This window comes from Ahaetulla prasina, chromosome 3 (assembly GCF_028640845.1).
Source record: "Ahaetulla prasina isolate Xishuangbanna chromosome 3, ASM2864084v1, whole genome shotgun sequence".
Classification (NCBI taxonomy): domain Eukaryota; kingdom Metazoa; phylum Chordata; class Lepidosauria; order Squamata; family Colubridae; genus Ahaetulla; species Ahaetulla prasina.
The window spans coordinates 128,827,792-128,844,730 of NC_080541.1; the positions used below are offsets into that span (position 1 = coordinate 128,827,792).

General features: G+C 40.1%; 1 protein-coding gene across 4 annotated transcripts in view; it reads left to right on the forward strand.

Moving 5' to 3' along the window:
• The window catches only part of PLA2G4A (phospholipase A2 group IVA), a 164,690-nt gene that overhangs the window by 117,162 nt on the left and 30,589 nt on the right, over nt 1-16,939 (forward strand). For 3 of the 4 annotated variants that reach the window (XM_058174729.1, XM_058174728.1, XM_058174732.1), the window contains 7 exons: nt 1,995-2,143; nt 4,686-4,799; nt 8,899-8,936; nt 9,484-9,616; nt 11,376-11,512; nt 13,292-13,514; nt 14,671-14,785. In XM_058174729.1, the coding sequence (XP_058030712.1) occupies nt 1,995-2,143; nt 4,686-4,799; nt 8,899-8,936; nt 9,484-9,616; nt 11,376-11,512; nt 13,292-13,514; nt 14,671-14,785 (909 nt within the window). The remainder of the gene's footprint in view (nt 1-1,994; nt 2,144-4,685; nt 4,800-8,898; nt 8,937-9,483; nt 9,617-11,375; nt 11,513-13,291; nt 13,515-14,670; nt 14,786-16,939) is intronic. The other variant, XM_058174731.1, reaches the window with a different exon arrangement.

Genomic DNA, 16,939 nt, shown 5'->3' on the forward strand with positions numbered 1-16,939 from the left:
GCAGGAACAGACAGGCGGCAATCTCCATAGTGTGCCTATGGGGAATAGTTCTACAAGGTCTTAGTCAAGTAGAAGTGGCTCTCGGTCTGTCCGGGTCCATAGACCAGTCCAAGCTATTCCAATCCAGTCCAATCCTCTCCATAACCCGCAGATGGACATGCATGACCGACCAGTTTAGGTGATCAAAGTCCGGTATGGGAGGGAAGGGAGGTAGAAATATGATGGAGCAAGCCAGGCCTCCAAGGGCCATTTGATGACACGCAAAACAGGCCACAAGAGGACAAACCTCAGCCATGGATCCGGCCTCCTCTCCCACCAGGGCCTCACCACACCCATCCATTGGTGGGACTGCCATACACAGGCGCGTTGGGCAGGCGCCTGCAGTCCACAAGGCCTCGCGGGCCCAACCAGCACCGAAGAAACTGGCGCCGATGGAGCTGGCGCCAGCGGGCTGGCAGGCCCACTGACAGCCAGAAAACGGGTCGATTCAAATCCACAACCCGAAGCTGTCAGAGCCAGGCGGGACCGCCGCCGGCGATCTCCGTCGCTGGAACTTGGCCAGGATCGCGGGTCGCCGCTGGAATCGCCGCTGGGATCGCCGCTGGGGCAGGGCCGAAATCACCGCTGGGGCAGGGCCGCTGGGGCAGGGCGGAGCCAAGGCCGGAGCCCGCAACAAGCCGCAGGCCTCCTCGCCTCTCGCCTCCTCGCCTCGCCACTGGGGCAGGGCCGAAATCACCGCTGGGGCAGGGCGGAGCCAAGGCCGGAGCCCGCAACCAGCCGCAGGCCTCCTCGCCTCTCGCCTCCTCGCCTCTCGCCACTGGGGCAGGGCCGAAATCACCGCTGGGGCAGGGCCGGAGCCAAGGCCGGAGCCGCAACAAGCCGCAGGCCGCAGGCCTCCTCGCCTCTCGCCTCCTCGCCGCCTCCAAAATGGCCGCCCCTTCCGGACCGCCTCTCCGTCCCTCGGCCCGTTCTCGGCTGCCGTATGTCCCGAGAGGCCACAAACCTCTCCAGCGGCAGCCAGATAGATCATACCCACACCGAGGGACCGGAGAAGCCTGGTGAGTCAGCCGAAGTCTCCATTTCCTGGGAAAGCCACCATCGCCGACTCGAGCTCTTCTAAACCGCCACCATTCTCGCGCATGCGCAGAGCCTATTTCACAATGTCACATAAATAATTCAATTAGTATAAGACTATAATTAGCATGCTTGCTCATGGGCATTAATTTAGCCAAATTTTGACTGCCGATACATGCATGAATGTGTATACTCTTTCTCCTTACATAAGAGTGATGTGAGGGCACAGCAGTTAAGACACTGGCTTTGTCAGCTGGAAAGCTGAGAGCTCAGGTTTGAGACCCAAGTGCCACAGGACAGGATGAGCTCCCATCCTCACTCCAGCTCCTGCTAATCTAGCAGTTCGAAAGCGTGCCAATGCTAGTACATAAATAGCTATCACTTTGGTGAGAAAGTAGCAGTGCTCTGTGATGTCATGCTGGCCACATGACTGTGGAACTGTATTCAAACAGTGCTAGGTCAATGGCCTTGAAATGGAAATCATCCCCTATAGTCGGCAACAACTAGTGAAGTAAAATCCGCAGGGACTCCTTTACTTTTACCTTTTTCTCTGTATGTACTATTATGCTTAATATGGGAGATGGTTTTTTTGACCTATTTACTTATTTTACTGATTTTTTAATTCATTTTAGTGTGTTTAGTTGTTTTCTCCTTAGTAAAGCTAATCATATGGATAATGGTTGTATCAAACTTGATAACCAATTTATGTTATTGCAAGAGTAGTATAACTTTCATATAGCTTTATATGATACATAGTTTTAAATAGATATTATATACAACTTTTACATAGTACTTTTTTTTACATAGTACTTTTATAGTATCTCTTTAGAAATCAGTTCTAGGGAATATGATGTTATGGCTGGCCTACAGGTTTTCAGAGAAGCTACTGCTGATACCATCATGTTCTTATTTTATTACAGTAGACACTCCTGACCCTTATGTGGAGCTCTTTATTCCCACTGCACCAGACAGCAGGAAGAGAACAAACCATATCAACAACAATGTGAATCCTGAGTGGAATGAAACTTTTGAGATAATTTTGGATCCCAACCAGGAAAATATTCTGGAGGTACTAGTACAAATATCTGTAGGGAAAAGAACTCATGCAGTGTGGATACTATATTAAAAATATTAAATGCAATGTCAAAAGAAGCAGACTAATTCAGCAAATGTGTGTGTTAAGTACTCTTGCTTACAGAGGTGGTATGCTTTATGACTTTCTACCCCGTTTCTCCCAAAATAAGACATCCCCTGATAATAAACCCAATTGGGCTTTTGAGCGCATGGAAGTATGAGGTCAAGTGCTTATTTCAGGGTTCAAAAAATATAAGGCAGGGTCTTATTTTCGGGGAAACACAGTATTATAAATGAAAGCTTTCTTAATGAAACAATCTAAGGGCTGATATTTGCTTTTCTACATGGCATAAATGTGTATTTAGTCACACAGTATCTAGCCATTTGTCTGAAATGGTGTAGGGTTTCCTGCCTGGGCAGGGGGTTGGACTAGAAGACCTCCAAGGTCCCTTCCAACTCTGATATTATTATTATTATTACTATTACTATTACTATTATTATTATTATTATTATTATTATTATTATTATTATTATTATTAGTCTGTTCTTTGTCTGTCTCTGTCTTTATCAGCTATCTATATCTATCCATCATCTATCTATCTATCTATCTATCTATCTATCTATCTATCTATCTATCTATCTATCTATCTATCTATCTATCTATCTATCTATCTATCTATCTATCTATCTATCTATCTATCTATCTATCTATCTATCTATCTATCTATCTATCTATCTATCACATCTCTCTCTCTTTCCTAAACCACCCACCACCCATCTCCCTTGCAGGGATACCTTCAGTCTAAAGTTATATAGTCCAAATTGCAAGGAGACGTAGACCTAGAGTGCAAAGAGAGAAAGGCATTTGGAGAATGGAAAAAAAGAAATTAAACTGGGGAATCTAAGAAGATTAACTAGGACAGTGTGTTTCTCAGCACCTTTTCTACTATTGTGAAATAATACTGACCAAAATGATGAGTATAAAATGACAAGATGAGACAATCTTGTGAGCAGAGATTTGGGAATTTAGTAGTCTAAGCCCATCTCTCTTTTGATGAAATATTTTTACAAGTATAAAATATTATGAGAAACAGTAGGAATCACAGTGCTGAGATTAACACCCACCCACACCCACACCCACAGTTGTGTACATCTAAAATATACAGGCTGTCTATAATATACCGTAATATAGACCAGAATGAGAAAGTTCCAATATGAATTTCTCATTTCAAAAATACACGCTTTATTGCAGCTGGTCTACAGCTTCTGAATGTCAGTCTAGCTTGAAATGAGCTACTTATTTCTCCCTTTCTAAGTAAATGAGCCCCTTTGAGAAAGGATAAAGGGAAGAACAACAGGGAGGGGAATGTTCAAAAGAGAGGCAAAATCTTGGGCTCATCAGAAATAATTTTGCCACAGAATATGACATTTTGTTTGCTTTCTGAACAGAATAATTAGTTGTTATCTCCTGCCTTTAGCATATAAAATCAGAAGTTCGTATTTTTACAAAATATTACAGCATTATATTATCACCAGGAGTAAATATCAGTTTGGCCAACCTAATTTATGACTAATAGTATACAACTATGTCTATTCATCCTGAAGAACTAGTTATGTTCTAACATAATTTTAGTACTAATAATTTGTAAAAAACAAATATTTTACAAGTATAAAATATTATGAGAAACAGTAGGAATCACAGTGCTGAGATTAACACCCACCCACACCCACACCCACAGTTGTGTACATCTAAAATATACAGGCTGTCTATAATATACCGTAATATAGACCAGAATGAGAAAGTTCCAATATGAATTTCTCATTTCAAAAATACACGCTTTATTGCAGCTGGTCTACAGCTTCTGAATGTCAGTCTAGCTTGAAATGAGCTACTTATTTCTCCCTTTCTAAGTAAATGAGCCCCTTTGAGAAAGGATAAAGGGAAGAACAACAGGGAGGGGAATGTTCAAAAGAGAGGCAAAATCTTGGGCTCATCAGAAATAATTTTGCCATAGAATATGACATTTTGTTTGCTTTCTGAACAGAATAATTAGTTGTTATCTCCTGCCTTTAGCATATAAAATCAGAAGTTCGTATTTTTACAAAATATTACAGCATTATATTATCACCAGGAGTAAATATCAGTTTGGCCAACCTAATTTATGACTAATAGGTATACAACTATGTCTATTCATCCTGAAGAACTAGTTGCTGTTCTAACATAATTTTAGTACTAATAATTTGTAAAAAAACAAATATTTTTTTAAAGCTATCATGTGTGCAATCCCTCAGTATAATTGTTTTCCCATATCTAGTAAAGGTTTACAGATCTTCTAATTAAAAAAACCCTAAAAATATTTAACCAATATTGCTTTGTTGACTTGAAGTGAAATAATTTGGTAACAAAATCAATCCAATGTATGTTGAAAATTAACTTTAAATTTTGTTTACTAAGCCTGTTTGCTTCATTTTTAAAAAGTCTTTTTTACATTTGTTTAGGATATGAGAAGGTTCAGTTTAAGTGTATCTTTTTTCAGATTACTCTTATGGATGCAAATTATGTGATGGATGAGACTATTGGTACAGCAACTTTTCCCATTTCATCTTTGAAAATTGGGGAGAAGAAGCAAGTTCCATTCATCATTAATAAAGTAAGTTCCAAAATCAACATGTCAGTTTCACTGTTGTTGGTCTCAAAATGGTCACTTTCCAAGGCTATAAATCAAGGCTCTAAAATCTAGAATCCAGTCATTATACACAAATGATGTTCTTTAGTTCTCTTAAACATTTCTGGTACTGAAAATGATGCGATCTGTTGAAATTACAAAGATTACAAAATGATATGAGTCAAACCACATCTTTTATTTTATTCTTTGAAGCTTTTCAAAGGATGCTAATCTTAGTATTTTTTAATACGAGATTTACCTGGCTGAAGCCACTGCTGTAGGCAGTGTCTTAAAATGAAATTTATTTTGTAGTCCAATTTGCACAGATGCATGCACAACACACATGTTGATAGCTGCAGTTGTGAAGAGCCATCCATGAGAAGCCATAATCCATGTTTAAATGTAGTTGTCAGGCCTGGAAACCATATTAGACTTTAGGGTTCCAGACGCTGCCACATTTTCCCCTGAAGGGAGGAAGGGGGGCTGAGGGGTATGGTAACATTCTTCAAGCGGTCAAGGTCGGATGGTGTTCACATCTGCAGGAAGAGTGGCAAGAAGATATTCGAATGAACTGGGAGAACGTGGGACCATGTGACCATCAAAGGGGTCAGGGGGGTGGGACTCTTGGGGTTTGTATAACTGGGAAAAGAATCTGGAAATTCAGTTTTGGAATTTCACTCATCGTGTGCCAGTTTCCTCATGCTAGTAAAGAACTCTGGAAAACAATGGCTTCTGAGTTTTTTTTATGCAGAAGAGGTTTTTCTGGAACCTTGACATTATTCCAAAGCTCCTAACTTTCTTTTGCTAACGGTACCCTCTCCTCCGCTCAGAGGGGGCCTGTTAGGGGGGTGCTGGGCCCCAGCCTCCGCAACCTCCACAGCGGTGCAAAGACCCAGCGAAGATGGAGGAGCAGCAAGCTGAAAGCGTGGATGTACCACAAAAACCTTGAATACTTAAAAACCCCTCGAAAGCTTTCTCCCAAACAAGTTCGATGGGCTCAATTTTTCAAACGGTTCCATTTCACCCTCAAATACATCCCCGGCGACCAAAATCTCCTGGCTGATGCCCTATCTAGGAAACCACAATTTGACAGCTAACGCGAAGAGGTAATACATGCGATGATTCCCGATAGCGAACCAGCCAACCAAGCACTTACTCGACCGCGATCACGCCGTAGTACTAACATCCCACCAAATAAACTACTAGCGGAATTAAAATCAGCACTCACTGACGATGCTTGGTTTAAAGAAAACTTGCCACACCTCACCTTAAGAGATGGGATACCCTGGAAAGGAACCAAGATTTATGTACCCGTCGCTATGCGGCTGCCTATACTACAGAGAAGCCACGACTCTCGCCTAGGAGGTCACTTTGGATTTTTAAAGACTCTCCACTTGGCTAGAAGACAATTCTGGTGGCCAAAAATGAAATCAGATGTCGAAGACTATGTCCGGAGCTGTGCTACCTGCGCTACCATGAAGTCCAGACCAGGGAAACCCCCTGGACTCCTACAACCCGTAGCCGAACCCACCAGACCCTGGGAAGACATTGCCATGGATTTTATTGTTGAACTCCCATCTAGTGGGGGAAATACAGTGATATGGACCGTAGTGGACTTGTTCTCTAAACAGGCCCACTTCACTGCATGCAGCGGATTGCCATCGGCGAGAAAATTAGCAAAGCTCTTCGTCAAACACATCTACAGACTGCATGGAGTTCCTAAAAGGATAATATCCGACAGGGGTGTTCAATTCACAGCCAAGTTCTGGAGGGAGTTCCTACGGTCCATTGGGTCATCTCAAGGACTTAGTTCTGGGTTCCATCCGGAGACCAATGGAGCGGCTGAAAAATTGAATTCGATGGTGGAACAATACATACGGTGTTATGTAAATTACCAACAAGAAAACTGGTCAGATTTGTTACCATTTGCAGAAGTCGCATATAATAATGCTGTACACAGCAGCACGGGGTTAACCCCTTTTCAAGTAACCACCGGCATGGACTTTGTTCCAATGCCTGAACTCCTGTGCAACCCCCACTTCCGTTTCTAACGGACTGGATGAATTCGTTGAAAAAAGGTTGGGAAAATACAAAAAAGGCCTTGGCTGTGACAGCTCGGAATTACAAAGCCCAAGCTGACAAACACCGTTCCCTTCAACCCCCTTTTCGCATTGGAGATAAAGTCTTTTTATCTACTAAGTATCTGAGGTTGAGAATACCCAGCAGAAAATTCGGTCCAAAATTTTTGGGTCCTTTCCCCATTGTAAAAATTATTAATCCCGTTACCGTCCAACTCAAGCTCCCTCGAATGTTGGGAAAATACACCGGTATTCCATACCAGCTTATTAAAACCTGCTAGACAGTCTGGTCTGAGACCTCAACCTGCCGCTCCCCCACCACCCTTGATAATCCAAGGTGAAACCCACTATGAAATCAAGAAAATCCTTGACTCTAGACTATACAGAGGTCAATTACAATATTTAGTCCACTGGAAGGGATATCCATTATCTGAATCTACTTGGGTCAAAAGTTGGAAAGTAAATGCGGACAATTTGATTAAACAATTTCACGACACTTTCCCTGACAAACCTAAAAAACCTCTTGGAGAGGGGAGGGGGGGTAGAAGGGAAGTGTGGACCACTGACACTCTTCTTTATTGACTCTTTGTTTTCTTTCCTAGGATATAGCTTCTTTTCCAAGGGGGGAGTCCTGTCAGGCCTGGAAACCATATTAGACTTTAGGGTTCCAGACGCTGCCACATTTTCCCCTGAGGGGAGGAAGCGGGGCTGAGGGGTATGGTAACATTCTTCAAGCGGTCAAGGTCGGATGGTGTTCACATCTGCAGGAAGAGTGGCAAGAAGATATTCGAATGAACTGGGAGAACGTGGGACCATGTGACCATCAAAGGGGTCAGGGGGGTGGGACTCTTGGGGTTTGTATAACTGGGAAAAGAATCTGGAAATTCAGTTTTGGAATTTCACTCATCGTGTGCCAGTTTCCTCATGCTAATAAAGAACTCTGGAAAACAATGGCTTCTGAGTTTTTTTTATGCAGAAGAGGTTTTTCTGGAACCTTGACATTAGTTACATTTCGCTATCCCAGATTTTTTAGTCCTTTGTTTGTAGTGTCAAGACCTGAGCCATGTTCATATATCGATTGAACAACATCTAGTTTTTTCTATAACTGGATTGCTGAATCTGGTATTTGTTCAATTTTGGATAATAGCCATAGTTTGAAAAATGAATTTGATTTGAAAAGATACCTGTCAAGTTTTTCTGTTGTCTGATTTTGATATTTTGCATGAGTCTAGATTTTAATTCCTTTTTTTTTATATGGATGGAATGTGTTACTTCAGTTTTTTTCTCTCAGTTCCTATCAGTAATGCATTCAAAATAATTTCCCAGATAAAATTGCTCTGATTACTTATGCAATAAGGCAGTATTATTTATTATCTGCACCTATGTAACAGCATTGCAAAAAAAAAAATCATATTACATTGATTATAAGATTATAAATGCTGAGAAAGTGTAACTCCATTATAAATGCTGAGAAAGTGTAACTCCATTACATTTTTTTTTACTAAGTCGTATATTATTCTTTCTATTAGGATCATCTATTAATTTTTTTCTGTGTCTTCCAGAGAGTATAAGATGTAACACTTTCCTTGCCCCAGCCACCCTCCCCTCCCCTCCCAATCTCTTATCTCCCCTGCCCTGCCCTGCCCTGCCCTCCCCTCCTCTCTATAACATGAAATTATTCTGCAGTTTGTATATTTGTGATCCAAATGGTGGGAGAATATGATTTAACTGTATTGATAATGTATTGAGACCAATATTTATATGTTTATTCTTAAAAATAGTTCATATCACTTCTTGATTTAAGTAAAATAAAAGTATGAAATATAAATAACAATGTTTTTTGGAAAAAAATGTAGCAGCTTAAAAAAGGCTTTTAAAGTCTGGAAAGTTAGAAAAAAATCTAATATAAACTGGTAGGTGTTTAATGTTAGATGTTTGTTTATAAGACAATAGACCACAAATTTCTTGACAAAAATTTTGATACAATTATAACATTGCTTGTTTAGGTTACAGAAGTCATATTGGAGGTATCTCTTGAAGTTTGGTAAGTAATCTTGGTATTCACAAAATGTATTTGCAGATATGATAGCACTGAGACATTTCTTCCTTTTTTTGTGTAATTATGATGTATAAAAGTGTATCATAAAGATCTATTGGACTACAGTGACATAGGATTGAGAATCCATTGAGATAGGCAATGGGTGCACTGCAGTATTATCTTATTATTCTCAAAGTAGAATATTGCTGTCGTTTAGTTCTATGTATATTTATTTGGCATGTATTTTGCCTTATCTGTAGTTATATTCCACTGATTTCCACTGGTATGTATCCACAAGCATGATTTATGCTATCTTGGTACTATAATTTGGCCTGAAACCTGATGGCAGTAAAGCCAGACAATTCACTTCCTTCTGAACCTTTTGGAGCTGCAAGCATTACCAACATATTTAAAAATGAAGCACTTTATTATTAAACCATCGTTTAAGTGGCATTACAGAAAGTCTGTGCTTGAGCAGGACATTTTGGCATAGAACTTAAGTAGATTGATCTTTTAAGTGGGAGTTTTAGGACTAAACAGGTGTTTTGCTCAGCAGCTCTTCAACAGACCTCCGTTTCAGCATGGCTCTGTGTGATGAAGAGAAGGACTTCCGAGAGCAGCGGAAAACTAGAGTAATGCATCATCTGAACAAGTTATTGGGAGCTGATTTGGCCTCCATTCGTGATGTAAGTCTGGAGGGCTTATATCCGTGATGGTGAACCTGTGGCATGTGTGCCAGAGGTGCCGCGCAGTGCCTTCTGAGATGGCACGCGAGCCGTCGCCTCAGTTCAGTTCTGTTGTGCATGCGTGTGCATGGGTGCCTCCTGCTGGCCAGCTGGTTTTTGGGTCTCTGCTAGGCATGCAGGGTGTGTGTGTGTGTGGGACATGCGGGGTGGGGCATGCATGTGTGTGGGGCAGGGCACATGCGAGGGACCATGTGCGCATGTGTAGGGGTGGGGGGCATGCAGGAGGGCACGTGAGGGTGGGGCATGCAGGGTGGGGCATGCATGTGTGTGGGGCAGGGCACATGCGAGGGACCATGTGCGCATGTGTAGGGGTGGGGGGCATGCAGGAGGGCACGTGAGGGTGGGGCATGCAGGGGACCACATATGCGAGGGGTGGGGCATATGTGTGGGGGCCGCACACATTGTATTTTGGGGGTTCAGACACACACATGCATTCACGCCAGTGGTGGGATTCAGCCAGTTCACACCACTTCGGGAGAACCGGTTGTTAACTTTCTGAGCAGTTTGGTGAACTGGTTGTTGGAAGAAATCACTAGGGCAGAGAACCGGTTGTTAAATTACTTGAATCCCACCACTGATTCACGCGCATGCGGTCTGGAAAAGGTTAGCCATCACTGGCTTATATCCACCAGTCCTTAGTTCGACCCCACAATGATCCAATGCTACATTGCATTAGATTTTTTTTTTTTACTGTAACTTCATGTCCTATTTCATCTTTCAAGTTTCTTTAAATTTTGTTTCCATGTACTTTCATCAGCAATCCACTTGGTTTCTCCAAACCTGGAATACTTGTTAAAGTTCTCATCTCATTTTGTTTCAGTTGAAAACTTTGGCTTTTAATCTTAAGCAAAACACTTTAAATTTTCTTATCAAGTGCTTTGCCTAATGCTATGCATGATTGCTAAGACTTTGTTTGCTTTCCTAACTAGCTAAGTCTAGTTCTAACTTATTAGGTTAGAGTTAGTTATTCTAGTAATAACTTATTAAAACTGCTTGTGGGTTGTTGTTTTTTAAAAAAAAACCCTCTAGCCTTTCATTATTTTTGGGGGGTTTGTTTGAATTGAAATTATGAAAACTTATTGCAACATTTGTTTGATCGGTGAGACATGCGGTCTTGATATGTGAGAAAATGGGAACTGGAAAGGACAGGGCGATATACACAGTGTTCTTATTTTCCCAAACATTTCTCTTTGCTTCCAGATATGAACTTTTGTGTTGTTAAACGATCCAGAAATGGTTTAGGTCAGCACAGCAAACAAATCAGCAAATAATTAATCATTATCTATGTGTTCTCTATATTGAATATCTTAAAGTAAAATTAGAGATTATTTCTAAATTTTCGTGCACAAGGCAGAGAGAGACAATAACTATAAATGACATGCTAACACACAGGTCAGTGCTCCAATTTTTAAAATGGTGGGATAGTAAAATTGTTAATAGATTAGAATTTTCTATCCTATTGTTTTTTTCATACAAAAACCTCAAAACCGATCTCTCTGAAGAGCAGCTCTTGGCAAATGTGTGTCCAAACCCTGGATGAAGAGAGATAGAAACCATGGGTTGTGTTTGTGATTTTTTGGGTGGGTGGGTTTTCTGTTAACATTATGTGTTTTATATAATGTTACCATGACTATATAATGTCTTGCTTGTGTTGTGTGATAAATACCTTAGAAGGTATCTATGTCATATGTTTCTCCAGGTGCCAGTAATAGCAGTCTTGGGATCTGGAGGTGGATTTCGGGCAACTGTGGGATTATCTGGAGTAATGAAAGCACTGTATGAATCTGGAATTTTAGACTGTGCAACATATATTGCTGGTTTATCTGGATCCACATGGCAAGTTTGATTTTTTTTTAAAAAACTTTTTTTATTTTAATAGACAATACCTTACTCTTATTATGTATATTTTTTGTCCCTTGATTCTATAGCTAAATTGCCAAAATCTTTAAAAAACGGTAAATCAGCTTTTAGCTAGTGGTTGACTCCTATTTCTAATTCTTTGGTTTGGTGATTTAAAAATCTATCTGAGTTAATAAAAGCTTGCAACTTAGGTTTTTAATGTTTTGGTTACACTTTTTGAGGAAATTGAAACCTATAAAAACAAATTTTCCTTAAACTTATACTTACAGCGTATGGTTCACTAATCAGCTAAAATTCTCTGCAACAAATCTTCAATATAGCACAAGGGAGCTTTTAATGTACTGAAATTAAAACATCACTTAATAACATGAAAGCAATTATGTTGTTTATTATTACTGCAGCCTTAAAATAATGGATATGATTGATTTCTAAAACTAGTAGTTCTTAGAGCATAAAATAAAAGCAAATTCACAGTCCCTTGAAGATAGCTTTCCCAGGGAATTTGTGTTTGGTGGGATAGCTCTAAAGCAGGGGTGTCAAACTTGGGCATCACATTGTTGTCACGTGATGTATCATGGCTTTTTCACCCTTCGCTAAAACAGGAGTGGGCATGGCCAGCACGTGACGCATCTGGCCCACGGGTCGGAAGTCTGACACCCCTGCTCTAGAGCAGTTCTCTTACTTACTTAAACACAGAGATTAGAGAAATACATACTGTATTTCCCAGTTAATTAGAGGACTGAGTATTTATAAAAGATTAGCGTTTTATTAAATATTATGTGCATATAATATAAATTATTTTAAATAAATGTAAAATACAAAGAACTTTGTAATTTACAAAATGATAGCTTGATTTTTCCCAAGTTTCACCAGTGCTTTGTCTTTCTTCTCCTCCCCTCTGCTTTTCTCTTATTTATTTATTTAAAAAATTACATAGCTGCCCAACTCACTCTTGGTGACTCCAGGTGGCTTATGAGGATTAAACTCTAGTGCAACAAACCAATAACTCTCCCCACCCCTGGTGATAATAATTAGATCAGCCACTTGATGGGCTCCATATTAATTCTGGGGTCCCCGAGCCCACTGGCAGAACCATGTCTTCAGGGCCTTGCAAAAGAGTGTCAAAACAATGGCCAATCTTATCTCTGCAGGGATGATGTTCCACAGAGAGGAAGTCATTACAGAAAAGGCCCTTCTTCGTCCTGTTAGATGGACCTTCTTAAGATGATTCCATAGCATTCCCTGCTTTCCCATTATGGCGGGTTGGGTAGATATGACTGGGAAAATATGGTTCTTCAAATAACGTCGACTCAAGCCATGTAGAACTTTGAAGGTGACAACCAGCACCTTGAGTTGGACTCAGAAGCAATTGGGCAACTGATTATTCCACAAGAGAAGTGACATGTGCAAATCTAGGCTTACCCAAACACATGTGGGATACCACATTTTGAACCAATTAAACCTTCTAGATACTTTTCAAGGCAGTTCCATGTAAAACACATTGCAATAGTCAAGATAGGAGGTGACTTAGGTGAAGGGAACTCTGAGTAGGAAATGTTGGTCCAGGAAAGGCCTAACTGATGCATGACCCACAGGCCCTCCTAGCTGAAACTGCCACCTGCTCTTTAAGCAGTAGTTGTGAATCCTGAGAAGCGTCCCCTCTTTCATTTGTCACCTTCACCTTGGTTGAAGATCTTGTGACCATCTTTGGTCCATTTTTATGTGCACTAAAATATTGTTTTGGTCTGTTTATAGGTACATGTCAACCCTGTATTCTCATCCAGATTTCCCGGTGAAAGGGCCAAAGGAGATAAATGTTGAGCTGAGAAACAGTATTAGTCGCACCCCACTGAAACTACTTACACCCCAGAAAGTGAAGCGATACATTGAAGCACTCTGGAAAAAGAAGAGGTCTGGGCAGCCTGTGACATTTACAGATATCTTCGGAATGTTGATAGGAGAAACACTGGTTCAAAATGTAAGCATTGGTCAAAAGATTTAGGGAAACTGTTTAAATCTTCGGTGCATAATATTTGTATAGATACAGCTTGATGCATTAGAACTGCTGACTTTGTAACAGAAACTGCAGACAACAATGAGAAAACTCTACTAATTACAATTAAACCAATGGTTTGAATTCTAGTTATAACTACAACATAATATAATATAAATGTGAGTTGCGCTCTGCCTTTTGGTTACCCAGAAAGCTGCAATAGTTGCCCAATACTTCTATTACCACTTTATCATAAATATTCAAACATCAAAAACATGCCCTGTCCCTCACGCATGTGTGCGTGGCCCCCCACACATGCTCCCCTTGCGTTTGTGTGCATGGCCCCCCAGCATGCGCCCCACACCCCACGCATGCCTGGCTGGGACCTGAAGACCAGCTGGCCGGCATGTGCACATGGACAGAAGAGCTGAACTGGGGCGACAGCTTGGATGCCATCAGAGAGGTTCGCCATCATGGGTGTAGTCTCTGTTATTTTAGCACATAAAATTAAATAATACCCATTTAAATCAGCAATATAACCTGTTGTACATCAGTTGAAAATAGCAGTAGCAATAGCACTTAGACTTATACACCGCTTCACAATGCTTTACAGCCCTCTCTAAACGGTTTACAATGTCAGCATTTTGCCCCCAACAATCTGGGTCCTCATTTTACTGACCTCAGAAGAATGGAAGGCTCAGTCAACTTTGAGTCGATGAGAATATTTTTTGAGTTTCCTAATATATGAATAATATATTCACTGTTTTTAAATTTTTATTATAATTAGTATTATTTATTGTGAAAGTTATAGATAATTGGCACATAAGATGCTCAGTCTGAAAGAGTAGAAGTGCTTTATAAGCCTAATAAATAGACCCAAGTCCTGATTTTTAACCAGACTAATCAGTAGTAAGAAAGCTTTCTTAGTCTTTATTACAAGATTACAAATTTATAATTTCCATCTAGATAATTCTGTTACATTTTTGGTGTATGTTCAGCTGGTTTATGACCATAATGAAGTAATCTGAAGTAACTTTTTGCATTTTTTATAAAGTAAAACTCTGAGGGAGATAGGTGATTAAAAATATAAAAAAATATATCAGCTTCAGTTCAAATATTAAACTATGTCTTCTTTTTGCAGAGAATGGATATCACTTTATCTCATATGAGGGAAAAAATCAACAAAGCACAATCAGCTTTGCCGCTTTTTACCTGTCTTCATGTTAAACCTGATGTGTCAGAACTGATGTTTGCAGGTCAGTGTTCTCACTATCTGGGTTCATTCTGGGTGACTTATAAAAGAAACAATAATAGACAGGAAAAAAATGGATTTCCAGACAAGACAAATTACCCCAAACACACCCATGAGGAGCTGAACAACCACCCTACTTCAGAGCTTGGTAGAAGAATCCCAGTTTTAAGGACTTCTAGAACCCCATTTTTTGAGAGAGGCACATGTATCTTTAGAGAGATTCTATTCTAGAGGGCAGCCATTTATGTTGGGTCCCAATAGATGGCACTGTTTAATAGATGGCAGGTAACATACCATGGAAGATGGTCCTCGGATAACTTGGCCGTATTTAAGAGGTAATGACTACCATCTTGAATTGCTTCTGGAACTCACTGGCTATCAGTGCAACTTGTGCAGGAATGGGTGTCACACAGGCTTATGCTAGTCACTTTCTGTTCTACTACATTTTGGATTACTTGTAGTTTCCAGATGATCTTCGAGATCACATAGGGCGCATTGCATGATATGATAGATATGAGTAACTAAATGAATGGCCTCTTAATGCAGGAATGGACACAATTGACACACAGGATGGAACTGTAGAAAGTGGCGGAATCACTGGCTAAACTAAAGAGGGCAGTAAAAACATGCCCCCTCTAGTTTAGCATGTTCCAGCCAGGAAGTAGCACGAAAGTCTTTATCCGCTGGTTCCCAAGAAATACAATTTCTGGCAAGATTCTTGTAAATAGGAGATCAACAATAAAAGAAACTACTTTGGCCTACTCACAAAACTGTTCTGGTTTCTTGCACCTGACAAAAAGTACCTCTATATCTGCCACCTTTTCAAGTCCAAGATGATCCCCAGGTTTTATACCAGTTTTGAATACCGAAGGGTAGCCCATTCCAAAACTAAAAATCAAAAGTCCTCATTTTGAGGGGTCAATGGGGCATCAACTGACATCAATTGTACACTGATGACCTTATTCAATAGCTTCATAAAAAGGAAGGGAAAGAGGTTTGACCCACAAAACATAGGAAAATATAAGAAAAAGCGTATATTGCTTCAAGAAAACACCACAAAGGTTGATTTTTATTGTCTCCACCCCAAAAAGAAGAAATTAAAATGGCAAAGAACTGGAATTAAAGACAGGTAGAGCAAAAGTGTTTGAGGATGAAACTGATGCTTTTGGCCTGGATTGATTGAAAGAACTGGTGCTTGCTTAATGGTTGTATCAGTATACTGTTCTTTTTAGTCTGTCTCAGATACATATGAGTGACACGGTGAGACTTTTTAAGGTAATAATTATGAATCAGATAAGTCCTTTGTGTTTTAGTCAGCTTCTTTTTAATGATGTAAATAAACCAACATAAACATTCTCTTGATGCTAAAAAACAAAATTCCTGGTTCCTTTGTGCATGTGCTGCACATAGGTAAGTAATTAGGTTTATTGTTCAAACAAAACAATATGTGCCACATGTAGTGTATATGAAATGGAATGTCTCTGATAGTTTTCTTTCATGTAAATTCCAGGGCTTGGGAAGTGGGTGAAAATGATGATTGTTATACTGCATTACATTTCTGTTAGTAAAGTCACTGAACTGGCAGAATTGCTTAATATTTGCTATCTACTGTGTATTAGTTGGCAGCTCAGTATGAATTTTGACATTGTGATGCTGCAGTTGGTCAGTGGGACTTAGTTCACTGTGGGTTGGTGATCAGCTCTAGTTTTGTTTTTTTTCATCATGGACCAATTTATTTATGATAGTAGATCCCATACTCAATAAAGCAAAACACATGAGCTGTAATGTTAAATTAGTAAAAGAGATAGCTAATACTGAGTTTCCCTGAAAATAAGACCCTGACATATTCTTTTAAGACCTTGAAATAAGTGCTTGGCCTTATTGCCATGCATTCAAAAGCCCGATTGGGTTTATTATCAGGGGATGTCTTATTCTGGAGAAAACACTGTAGGTCTCCACACAAAAACAATCAAATCTCTATATTACCAAACGCTCATGTCTGTTTGACACTTTGTAACCTTCAATTGTGCAAAACGCTGCATCATAGGGCAAATTTGGTCAACAAAGATACTTCAGACAAGCTAATTTATAGAATGCTGGGGCCCATTACTCCCCCATGGGATGAAATTTGTGAAAGATGTGACTGCTTTAAAGAGGA